Below are 13,323 nucleotides of genomic sequence, written 5' to 3' on the forward strand. Positions count from 1 at the left end.
AGGAGTCTGCATTACTCCAGGCCCAACACTCTATCCACTGTGCCACCAAGTTGCTCCAGCTAGCGTTTAATATAGCACTTTAAAATTTGTAAATCACTTTACATATGTTATTTCATTAGATACTCACAGTCTGTTATTATCTCCGTTTTACAAATGAAGAAATGGAGGCAGACAAAGGTTAAATGACTTGCCAGAGTCACACAGCTAATAAGTAAGGCAGGATTTGAATGAAGGTCTTCCTGACTCCTTAGTTCAGCTCTCTGTACACTATACCACCCAGCAACACTTTGTGGCCACATTAGAACAAGGAGGAAGAAAACAGTTGTTTACTGTCCACTGCCAGGTGCTGTGCTAAGTGCTTTTTTACAAATATTATCTCATTTGATCCTCACAACCACCCTGGGGAGCAGTTACTATTATGATCCCCATCTTAAGGCTGAGGAAACTCTATTGCACCACTAGTTGGATGGACCACCTGTGGAGCTTGGCCATTATTTTTACTTATTTCTTGGACAGATATATGGCCAGAATTGAGGAGCGGAGGCCAGAATTGGACAGGAAGAATTGTCTTTGGAGAGTTAGTTATTTTAATGACTCTGATTCCTGAGACACAAGACATATTTTTTGAGACTAGTATTCTTCTAATGATGTCCTATCACTAGGTGTCTTAGAACAGCACTGCCTCTGAAGAATTGAAACTGACGTCATACAAAGTGCTATGGAGAGACTCATGGTGGGTGTGAGTAACATATTGCAAATGAGAAGTTGCCCAGGAGAAGCATCATAAAGGATGTTATCAAAGAAACGTGTATCAGGAGAAAGGAAGATGGACCAATCATATAGTGGGAAAGAAGCAGTGGGTACTCCATGAAATCCACACACTGGGAAGAGAAAAGGAAGAAAGCCCCCAGAATGTTGAGTGGGAACTTCTTCATAGATTTAAAGGAAGAAATGAGGATGAGTCACATTAAATGGGTGCACATCTCTAAGTATCACTGGATCACAGTCTGCTTTGTTGGGAGCTATTTTAATGCCAGTGTGATTGTAGACCCATGGGATGATTGCCCTGTGGAAAAACTTTGTGACAGTTAGAGCTGCCCAGAATTGAAACAGGTGGCTTCAGAAGACAGTGGATTTCCACTGCCTAGAGACCACTTAAGGTATGTTTAGATGAGATTCTAGTTCTGATATGGATTGTGCTAAATAGCTTCTGAGAATTTTTCCGGTTCTGAGATTCTGTTATTCCGAATACCCATATTGACAAAATTATACATCCATCAAAGTGATAATACTCAAAAGCACCCTGAGATTCATAAAAGGAGAGCATTCTTTCCCTAAGAAAGAAATAAAATACCACACTCCTTCCTTTTGACAGGGTGTTACAGTTTTCTTTGAACATAAGGGAAAAAAGATTTCAAATAAGATTTTACTTTTAAACTTTTAATACAAATTAAAACACTTTTGATACCAAGTTCTCAACCTTTTCTCCCCACCCTGTCCTCCTCCTTTTTTTTAAAATAAAAGACTATATTAGTAAGTTGAGAATATTTACATCTCAAAGCGTTGACATGAATAAAAATCACCCTTTTACCTCCTATCTCTTTCCATTAAGTGACCATAATGTAGACTAAATGCAGAAAATTTAGACATTTTGTTAACTTTTTAAATTTAAAAAGTGTATGAATAGAAGATTTTCTAATTTTCTGTCATTTAAAAATAAACAAAATTAGATTTTTACTTAGGGTTCCTAAGCTTTTATTCTTTCTCATCCCCTACCCCATGGGACAGGTCACCCTCATCCCTTTAACTCCAAACCATGCAAAATGGCATGTACCTAAAGCCCCTCCAACTATCCAGTCAAAGTTCTAACGATCTATGTAGTTTCTTTCATTTGCTTTTATAATTTTCCAACACTCAATGCAGATGAGCCAAATATTTTTCATGGTATTAAAGCAAATAGTCACCATGCTTTTTAGGAGAAGGCTGTGTAAGAGACAGACCAGACTACTGCTCTAGGAGCCTGGGAATCTTGATTCTACCTGTGAGTCTGCTGTGACTCAGCATGTGACAAGTTACTCTTCTTTTGGGCCTCATTCTTGCCTCCTCTGAGAGAGTGTGTGTGTGTGTGTGTGTGTGTGTGTGTGTCCTTGTTTCTGTGTCTGTGCACATCTCTACATGTGTATCTGTGTCTTTGTGTGAATGTGTCTATGTTGGGGGAACTGTTATAATCTGATCCCCGAAGTCGTTTTCTGCTCTACCATTCTGTAATTCTCCATGTGGGTGGTAGTGATGTGGTTGATTTTATGACTTCATCTTTGAAGGAGATTTGGAATTTGTTAAAGGACTCTGTTTCTTTAAATAAATTAGCTTAATGAGCAGTTCAGATGAAGATGCACTGTGGGGGGGGGTATGGTGGCCCTGTTTCTTCCTTGTTGTGTCCTGAAATAATCACAGAGGTAGTCAAAGCATCACCAAGGTAGCCTTCTGTTTCCCCTATCTCCCATGTCAAGAAAGGTGGCTGTCTGAGGGGTGTCTGTGCAGAGGCAGGGGGCAATTGAGGAGCAGGGACTTCCCAGAGAGAGCTTCTTCTCCCCAACATATAGTAATCATGTTATTAGACAAACAAACTGCTCCAGTAGCTGGCCACCAAGCAGGAGCCCCGCAGGCAGCTCTGCTTCCTTGGTTACGGGATAGTGCTCTTGACCTTCAGAGGAACAGGGTCACCCAAAGGGCATTTTTAAACAATCTGCTCTCCTTTCTGGGACTGGAATCAGCCTTCGTGAAGCCTGTATCCAAATGCCTTTGAATTTACTTAAAAAAAAAAGTCACTACTTTCTTTTGATTGGATTGGAGTGGTCTAAGAGATTGCTGAAGAAAAATGTAAATAAAGCTGCAGGAAGGATTTAACACTGTGAGTATTGGAGTTTTGTAGCATAAAGCTGTATAGCTGCTCCTCAAAGCAAACAGTACAGAGGTTGTTGGAGCAGATTCTCTTTCTTTTCTGAGGTAGAATGGGGTTTGCCGCTTTCTTAAGGGAACCGTATTTTAAAGCAGTATCTTCAGTAAGCACACATTTCAAAGATATATTTATTAGGTATATGGTATTAGGTATTTATTAGGTAGTGATTAAAAATAATCACTAGCCTTAAGATTTATTAGGAAACCCATTTTTCTTACTGCCATACCAAGTTATGTCTGATTAAAACTTCAAAGTATATACCTGTCTGTGTGTTCCTATTAATCAAGCCTCAGTGTAGGGATGAAAGTTTTATTTTTTTAATCTCATATTAACCTTTAGTATATCCCATTTCAATAGATATAAGTGAACATTGAATGATTTCTCCTTATTAAATAAATATTTGCTCTTAAAGATACAGCACCCATATTATTGTGCCCTATCTGAATGTTCCTTGGTGGCTATGACCCCCTAAGTGCTCTGCAGGCAAGTTTGCTGGGTTTTTCCTTATTCCATGTGGTTGTTTAAAAAATGTCTCCCCCCATTTTGCTGTAAAGAAAAGTGAATCACATCTGATATCACTGTATCTGAAATTTAAGGAAAAAACCACAAGCCTCTGTTTGTTTGGCATTTGTGTGCTATTTTTCTGGTTCTTGTTAGAAGTAGTCTTACTTGAAACAAATTAGAAATACAACAAATTGATTTTATACCTTATAATCCTTTGTGTGGGGGTGACATGCAGTTTCCTGTATCCTCCAAGATGCAAGTTGGGGCTTGGACAGATTAACCCTTCCTCTGCTGACTTGTCACCGTTACTGCATTTTAGTCCTCTACCTACCTCAGCAGGAGGATAGAATAGCATGGAAAGATACAGTCTGTGACAGGTTAGCTTCTGCATATGTTCCCTAATGGAAACACTTAACCCCACTTGGGCATTTAAATAATTCTTTCAGTGTGGGTACATCATAGAAAACATAAACCTGTTGCAGGGGAAAAGGAGGGAGGGGGTAACGTGTTAGAGGTTTTCGGACTACACACAGGCCGGTATAAGGATCCTTTCTGCTACAGAGTCTTGAGTATCGCTGTCCTGTTATGAACCCATCCACTGTCCTGGAAAACAAAAAGGCATCGTTAACAGGCAAAGCGCACAATATTCGGGAACCAACATGGTTTTAATAGTTAAGATTTTGTAGGCCTAACTTGGTGGGCTTTTCCCCTCTATGTCCATCTGTTAGAAAAATAGATACGTAGACATCAATATACATAACGCATTAATATTTTGCTAAAAATGTCTTTCGAAAAATGAAAATGCATGTATTTTTTGTTCCATGTAACAAAACATTTCTTCCCTACTGAAAAAACAAATGTTAGTAGGTACACCTTTCCTATTATTAGTACTAAGAACTATAAACAGTGCTTTGACATTTACATGCTTCTTTCCTCACAATAACCCTGTGAGGTAGGTAGTGCTATTATTATTATTCCCATTTAACAAATGAGGAAACTAACCTAGAGTAAGTGACAACACCCACACTTTCAACCAAGCCTCCAGCTTCTAGGCCCTTTCCACTGTTTTCACTTTGGCTCTTTCCACTACACACTATGCCACAGTACACCCTGACTTTTAGTAAATGGATTTTCTTGGACAAAAGAGTTCTAAGAATTTTATTAAGCAAGCTCTTTTATTAAATACTTTAACCATTAAATATTTGTAAATTGTACAAACTATTTGCGTAACTTAAATAAAATAACTAATAATTAAATTTATAATAGCATTTTATAGCTTTCAAACTCTTTTCATATCCATTCCTTATGAAGTAAATAGAGTGGGTGGCAGAATCCCCATTTTCGAGATAGGAGATCTGAGGCCCAGGAAAAGTGATTTTCCCAAAGTCACATACTACTAAGCCTCAGAGCTGACTCCCAAGATCTCAAATTCCTCCTCCGGTGTTCTTTCTACCATACCAAACTTTATAATTATGCTAATTTTGCCAATATAGGATGCCAATACAGTATGGTTTGATGAACACTTAAGAAGACCTCTGTCCATAAATATCTTTTACTAATGCTAGAAATTTTACATTGGAGCTTTATTCCTTCAGATTAAGGGTTCTCAAACTATGAATAGTAGTGGACAGAATGTTCAACTAGAAATCAAGAAGACCTACATTAAATCCCATCTCTGACACTTACTGACTTTGTGATCCTGGGCAATTGACTTAATTTCTCTAGGCCTCAATTTTCTCATTAGTAAAATTAAGGTGGTTGAGGAGGCCTCTCAAATCTATTTTAGTTCTTATTTTATGATTCAGTAAAACCCTTAGGAAGGGTAATACATATTGAGCATGTATCAGTAATTTATAACATGATAGGAGTTAGCTTATTTCAGAGGTGAAGTCAGGGAGTAATTATAGCGGTTGTTGTTAGTTGTAACTGACTCTTCATGATCCCATTTGGGATTTTCTTGACAAAGATATGGTTCGCCATCTCCTTCTCCAGTTTATTTTACTGATAAGGAAAGTGAGACAAACAGGGTTAAGTGATTTGCCCGGGCTCACACAGCTAAGTGAGACTGGATTTGAACTCAGGTTTTCCTGACTTCATGCCCAGCATACTGCACCACCTAGCCACCTCAATTATGGTAGTAGAGAGCTAAAAATGACTACAAATTCTCTAGTCTAACCTCTTCATTTTACATGTGACCCGTCCTTTCCCACCTGACAGCCAGAAGTAGCTTTGGATAGGATGTGAGGGCAGAGAGCATTATGGTACTACAGGGAAGGAGGGCCTGTGTTGCAAAAGTGAGGACTTGGGAGTTAGAGTAAGAAGACACACTAGGAGCAGTGAGCTAACCCTACAGGAGGTGGTATCTTTAGAAAGTATATTCTTATAGATATTAAGGGAGGGATGAGGGGGTTGATCTGTAATTTCATTGGTATAAAAAATTCCCCATGTAGACCCTCTACACCAATACAGATCAGCAACTTTTTTTTTATAACTTTCAGAGTCTTAGTTAGGATCTTGCTTGGGAGGATGGGGGGGACTAAGAGACCACTTGCTATAGTCACCAGTGAGGATGTTTAAGAGGCATATAGTGTAGCCCCCTCTCCATACACTGTGCCTCCTATCACACACACACACACACACACACACACACACACACACACACACGTGTGTGTGTCATTGTAAAACTGTCCCCTTTCCTACTAATCTATATCACTATAGGTATCTCCTCACAAAAGTCTACTTTGCCAGCCATGAATTGACTTCTCTTCCAAAGTTTAGTGGACTAAATTCACATGAACCATATGGAGAGCACACTTTAAGTCAGCCTCCAAGACTGAAAGAGAGTTTTCAACTATTACCCATGTTCACCTTATTCCAAGGTATTTAGAAGCAATGTAGTATTGTAGAAAGTATGCTGAATGTAGAATCAGAAACTGTGGGTTGAATTCTCAGTTCTGCCTTTTACTTCTTTTGTGACTTTGAGCAGCCACTTAACTAGCTGACCTTAACCTCAATTTCCTCCCCTATAAAAATAAGGGAGTTGGACTAGATAATCGGTTAGATCCTTTCATCCTAAACTCCCTGCTTTCCAAAGACCTCCATAAAATGATATCCTATAATGTAACTTTGACCCATCTCAGTATTTAGTATCCGTCGATGTTTAATATGGTTCTATCAGCCTAGAATCAACACAGCAAATTAAGATGATCCTCACCAATCTTATTGGAGCTATTAAGGAGCTGTCTGATCGAGCATTTATCCAACAAAACCTTGTAGGTATGTTTTTTAAAAATATCACATCCTTTAGGCTCTTTACATAAATAGAATAATCACATTATAGCTCAAAAATCATTTAGGCTGTCTGATACAACAGAAAGTTGACTGAATTTGGAGTCAGAGGAACGAGTTTATAACCCAACTCCACTAATTACTTAGCACCTCATGTGACCCTGGGAAAATCACTGAACTTTTCTGAGCCTCAGTTTCTTCAGCTATAAGATGGGGAAGTTGATTAATCTCAAAGGTCCTTCCAGCACCTAAATCTGTGGATCATGAATCTAGACCAGTCTCGCTACTTGAAAAGGATTGGATAGGTAGAATCATTTGCCCAAGACCACACAGTTATTGAGTAGCTGAGTTGTTATTGAATCCTGGCTTTCTGACTCCACCAGGTTATCTCCTCAGCAGCCTTTTCAGCTTAGAGACCTCAAAATGTATTCAGTTTCAGGGAAAATAGCAAACATTAAATAACCTAATTTACTTTTTATCATCCTGGCAGGAGTAATTTTTCAAAATTGCATTATAGGATTATAGATTTAGCTTAAAGGAAAGCTAGTATGGTTTACCTGTCATTGAATTTGCTTAAGTTTAACAGGCATTTATATGCCTTCTATATGCCAGGCATTGTACTAGTTAGCAGTGACACAAAGTCAAAAGTAAAGTATCTCCTTACTTCCAGAAGTTTGCATTTTACTGGGGAGGAGGCAGGGACACAAGAGGTATAGGCATTAGATGTGCAAATATCCAGACTATATACAAAGTATTCCCAGGGATTTGGGCAGAATACCAACAACCACAGGGAAGGGTAATGGCCTCTTACAAGAGACACCACCTATACTGGACTTTGAAGAAAGCTAGGAATCTTTTGGGGTAGAGGAGAGGAGAAAAGGAGGGCTTTCCATGCCCAGTGAGGAAGAGGACAAAGGCACAGAGATGAGAAACAAAACTACACATAGAGGGGAAAAAATAAGTTGGCCAACTCATCTGAAATGTGGAGTGTGAGGAATAACGAGCAGTTAGTCTGCAAATAGCAGCTGGAGACACACTGAAGGGATTCAAATGATGGGGGTTGTCTTTTTTTAAAGGCAATATAGGAATCCAGTGAAGCTTTTTGAGCACGGGAGTGACAGCATCAGACCTGTGCTTTAGGAATATAACTTTGGCAGCTGTTTGGAAAATGGATTGGAGGACAGAGGCTTGAGGCCAGAGCACTTCACAGGAAGTAATTATAATAGTCCAGGTTAACTGGCTGTGTGAGACAAGGGGATGGATGAGAGAGAGATCATGGAGGTAGAATTCTGCACCCAGTTGCCAGGGATAAGGGGGTAATGAGAGAGAATGAAGAGTCTGTGATAACTTCAAGCTAGAAAGCTGGGGGACTGGAAGGATGATTGGTAGAAAGAGGGAAAGCTGGAAGAAGAACGGGATTGGGGAGAAATATGCGTGTAACAGGCCAGTTTTAGACATTTTACAACTTGGACGATACAAACAGCTTCCCAGTGTGGCTGTGTAGAAAGGAGCATTTAGTAGCTGCCTTGAATGCGACTAGAGATGTCAAATAGTGGGGGGAGGTGGGAGAACATTCTTGGCATACGAGTCTGTCTCTTCAGAGACAAAGAAGCAGGAGATGGGAATGGCAAGTGGGTCAGTCTGGCTAGAATGTAGGATGTGTGAAGGTATGTACTATGAAAAAAGTATGGAAGGATAAGCTGGGTGGGCACTGCGTAAGTACAGCTTGATTAATTTGCAAGTCCGATTGTGTGAAGATGACAATGTAAACCAGAAATTCTGCACATAATTCAGAATCCTCTTGGCATTTTATATATGTGAAAAAATACTTGATTGATTTATAAAGTAGCTACAGCTTCATTCAAAAATCATACATTTTAAATAGAGGTTATTAGGTGCTTTGTCAGTGACCATTCATATTTTATTAGTTATTAGAAATAAAGTTAGTAAAAATTTCAGTTCATTTTTCAGAAAATTAATCTATGAGATTTTAATTTAATTAATTTCATTTTAATTAAAAATTTTATTCATTTTCTGAAAATTTGTGAGATTTAATTGTATGAATTAATTGTTCATGAGCCATATACATAGAAACATATTCAGCATTATTATAGCATTAATTTTTATTTTAATGTGTTTTTACTTTAAAAAGTAACTATCATATGGAGCAGTTTAAACAAATATTAACTTAAAATAGTAGCAGACATTTATATGGCATTTTAAAAAGCTTTTAACTAACTTATCTCATTTAATCCGCTTAACAACTCCATTGTTGTTGATAGTACAAGAATTATTAGCCCCATCTTGCCGATGGGGAAACAGACTCAGAGCCCATTGACAAGGGTAAGATTTGAACTTTGACCTCTTCTGACTCCAAGTCCAACACTCTATCCACTCTTCTCCCCATCCCAATCCATCCTCCACATGTTCGTTAAAGTGATTTTCCTAAAGCACAAATCTAATAATTCCACTCTCCTAATCAGTAAATTCCAGGAGCTCTAGCTCTCTGTTGCTTTAGGACCAAATATAAATACAAGTTCTGTTTGGCTTTTAAGCCTTTTCTGGTGCCTCCATCTAGCCAGACTGACCATCCTCTGCCTCACATGTATCTTTTAGCTCGTTTTGCCTTGGCTGTACCTGGTGCCTGGAATGCGCTCTCTCTTCCCTTCCATGGCCTAGCATCCCTTATTTCCTTCTGTCCTCACCCAAGCAGCTCCTTTTACAGAGAGCCTTTTCTGGTCCTCCCAACTGCTGTTTCCCCTCTAAAACCTTGCCTTCCCTGAAAAGACACCACCAATTACATCATATTTATTTTGTATATACTTACATATATACATATTGTCTCCCATGATAACGAAGTTAGAGCCCATTGTATTTTTGTCTGTGTTCTCAGTGCCCAGATAGTACCTGTCAGACTATGGGTGTTTAGTCATTTCTTGTAAAGTGATTGATATGTAAGGCACTCTGTTGCTTTCTGTGGAAAATTGGAAGATTCATGTGACACAGTCCATGGACTGAAGAATTTATTGTCTAATGCAGGGGGATATGCCATAAAACAACACAATATGATGATGGACGTGAGAGGTACAGAATATGTGGGAAGCCTAGAGGAAGGAGAAGGCCCATCCAGCTTAAGGGATTCTGTCATTGGTAGCCAGCTAATCATCAACAGGGAAATTCATATCTTATCTGTGGATTGGTTTTTCACTAAGGCCCCAGACTTTTCTGTGATTGATTACCACAACTAATCCACATGGGGCTGCTCATGACTTATGTGCAAGCATCTATTTAGTATTTTAAATGTCAAATTCACATTACCTTCCCATACAAAGCCATTAACATCCTTCATGTCAAATCAACAACCTCTGATAAATGAGTATCATACTATATCTGTCTATCAAAGATTGGTGAGAAAATTAGGTGACCAGTTCTGAAAAATGATTTCTGTTACCTTTATTTTGTTATTAGATGAAAGTTACTGTGGTGGCAGTTGTCTATTTCTCATTTCTAATATTTTAAAGCTATTTAATGAGTTATTTTGAGATCATATTTTCTGTTAACATACCTGTGTTCTAATTCTGTGTCCTGAATCCTAACTAGTTTGAAATTCATAAAGATTTACCTTCAGCATAATCTGATGGGCTTCAGATATCTTCTACTGTACATGGAATGAATATTTCTTCTAAAAGGACCCACTTTAAGGGGATGGAGGAATAGCAGGCAGGCTGTTCATGTCAAGAGTGAAACTCTTCTAAATGTATCATCCTTCTTGCTTGAGTCTCTTGTCTCACTGCTTCACACAAAGTAAAACCATTTCTTTGGTTGTTAACAGGTACAGACTGTGCAGACATCACTTTCTGAATCTCCAGTAATGACCAGCCCCTCACAGCGCATCCAGATAATCTCCACAGACTCTTCAGTTGCTTCACCACAACGCATTCAGGTAATTCACTTCTTGTTCTTATCCGGGGCAGGCTTCCCATTTTTAGTGCCTCTCTGTGTGTTAGGGTCTTCTCTACATGTGCCAAGGCTAAAGGTTTCCCTGGATTAGTCCGTTCTTAGTGATCAAGAATAATATAGCCTCATAATTCAAAGTACAAGGAGAAAGTCTTCGTTATAAATTCTAATTTAATTTTCAGAAGCATTTATTATGTTTCCCTCCACCCCCACCCCCACCCCCTCATTGAACAGTCTTTGGCCACAAGTGAAGGAAAGAAATCCTCCATTGCCCACGTCCAAATGATATGTCACATTCTGCATTTTATGTGTATCTCTCCAGTCTTCAGGACTCAAGGTTTCTTATCACTTCGTTGGTCAGAATTTTAAAGTCTTTCAAAGTTACTTTTCTCTGTAATGTTTGTTTTCATTACGTAAATTGTTCTCCTAGCTCTGCTCATCCATATCAGTTCATAGAGGTTTTCTTAGTTCCCTTCAAAACTACTAATTTCATCATTTCTTATGGCACAACAACATTCCATTGCAATGTAATAATTATATTAATAAGACATAATTTGCTTAGTTATCGTACGACAGGTGGGTACTCCCTTGATTTCCAATTTTTTGCTGCTACAAAAAGAGCTACTATAAACATTTTTGTACGTATGGGTCCTTTTCTTCCTTCTTTGATCTCTTTAGGGTATATAGGCTTGGTAGTGGTATGACTAGGTCAAAGAGCATGGATAATTTGATGACCTTTGGGGCATAATTCCAAATTGTTTTCTAGAATGATTGAACCAGTTCATAGCTCTAGCAGCAGTGCTGCAATGTGACTGTTTTCTTGTGGCCTCTGACTTGTATCACTTTTTGCATTATTGATGATTTAGAGCATTTTTACTTGGTTGTTGATAGCTTGATTTCTTGATCTGAAAACTGTTCGTGTCCTTGAATGGCTATTATTATAAATTCAAATTAGTTCCATGTACATCTTGGGTATGGGATCTTTGTCAGAGAAACTTGCCACAAAGATTGTTATCTATTTATGTGTTTCCAAAGAGTAAGTCTTATCAAAATTCTCATTGAAAGTAAAAATGTTCTATAATTTGGACTTTTCAGAATGAAATACTTTTATCACTGAGATTACCTTCCTTTACTATGTTGATGTCAACTTGAAGAGGGGTCTCTAGTGCTATTGAATTCTTTTTCTCCTTGATCCTGTAACGTTCTATACTTCTGTCAGTAGCTTAGATATAGAGATAGAAAGTGTACAGATTTATAGATGCCTCAAAGTTAGGAGAGATAGTTAATATATTGAAGTACAGAAACAGTATTTATAATGTTCTCATTAAACTAGAATGATGATCTGAAACGAATAAGCCCAATAGTAACCTGGATAAATGTGATATTCAGAAATATAGTTGGGGAAAACCTGCCTGGGTCAAAATTCATGAATAAAGACGTAGGGGGTTTTCATTCACCACAGATCCCACATGGATCAAAAGTATCACTCATTCATTTGTCAAGACAGTTGATATAATCTTGGACTAAATTAATAAAAATATGGAGTCCAGATTAAGGGAAATAGTAGTCCTATTGTATTCTTGGCTAGATTGCATCTGGAGTGTCATGTTCATTTCTGGCCCACATTTCAAGAAGGACTTTGGCAAACAAGACTAACCAAAGGAGAGCAACCAGGATATTAAAGAATCTATAGAGCATTGTTTGGAAGGAACTAGGTTTGTTCTTCCCAGAGAAAATAAAGCCTAGGGTGGCAGTCATCCCATCATAAAGTCACCACTTTTCAGGACTAGGAGGGAACTCAGAGGCCGCCTGGCCTTGCCTATACCCACAAGTCGTCACAAGGCTGGCAGAGAGGGCATCTCAGAGAGCAAACGTGTAACAAGGGGCATAGCTTTGTGTGAGGCAGGGGGCATGGGTCAGCTGCCATCTGTGCTTCTTAGACTCCTCTAGGGTTTAGCAGTCTATTCAGTGGAGCTATCCTTTTGGTGTTAATGTACAATAATAACATTTGAATGCCTATTAAACATTAATAAAACTTTACATGCTGTTGATTTGTTTGCCTTTAAAAAAAACACATACACAAAACACTTTTTCCTGGTTGTTAGTATTTGATGCAGTTCCTTTCTTTAAATCTCAATGATTTTGGGGGGGAAGGGGAGCAGTGGCTGGTGTGTGTGAGAGGCAAAAACTAGAGTTCTTGTCATAGGATAAGAACATAGTTCTAGGCTGTCCAGGTTGGAAGGTGCCTTACTGGCTATATAATCCAACACCCTCATTATATAGGTAAGGCAGTTGAGGTTCAGGGATGTTAAATTGAAGACCTAAGATCATAAAGAATGCATTATGGAGCTGGGATTTGGACTGGCTTCCTGGTCTCCTGACTCTGAAGTCTAACATTCTTTTCACTTTGTCACACTACTTCAGTTTCAATCAGTCAGTAAACATTTATTAAGTGTCTACTGTATGACAGACACTATGCTAAGCATAGTGTCTACTGTATGACAGACACTATGCTAAGCATTAGAGATGCAAAAAAAGGCAAAAGACAGTCGCTTCTTAAGGAGTTCACAATGGGGGCAATGACATGCAAACAACTACGTACAAACAAGCTATGT

General features: G+C 38.5%; 1 protein-coding gene across 4 annotated transcripts in view; it reads left to right on the forward strand.

Annotated features, from left to right (window-relative positions):
* Positions 1–13,323, forward strand: part of NR2C2 (nuclear receptor subfamily 2 group C member 2) — a 116,989-nt gene that overhangs the window by 66,497 nt on the left and 37,169 nt on the right. For all 4 annotated transcript variants that reach the window (XM_072598394.1, XM_072598393.1, XM_072598395.1 and 1 more), the window contains one exon: positions 10,584–10,694. In XM_072598394.1, the coding sequence (XP_072454495.1) occupies positions 10,623–10,694 (72 nt within the window). In that variant the 5' untranslated portion in view covers positions 10,584–10,622. The remainder of the gene's footprint in view (positions 1–10,583; positions 10,695–13,323) is intronic.

The sequence above is a fragment of the Notamacropus eugenii genome, chromosome 3 (assembly GCF_028372415.1).
Source record: "Notamacropus eugenii isolate mMacEug1 chromosome 3, mMacEug1.pri_v2, whole genome shotgun sequence".
Lineage (NCBI taxonomy): Eukaryota > Metazoa > Chordata > Mammalia > Diprotodontia > Macropodidae > Notamacropus > Notamacropus eugenii.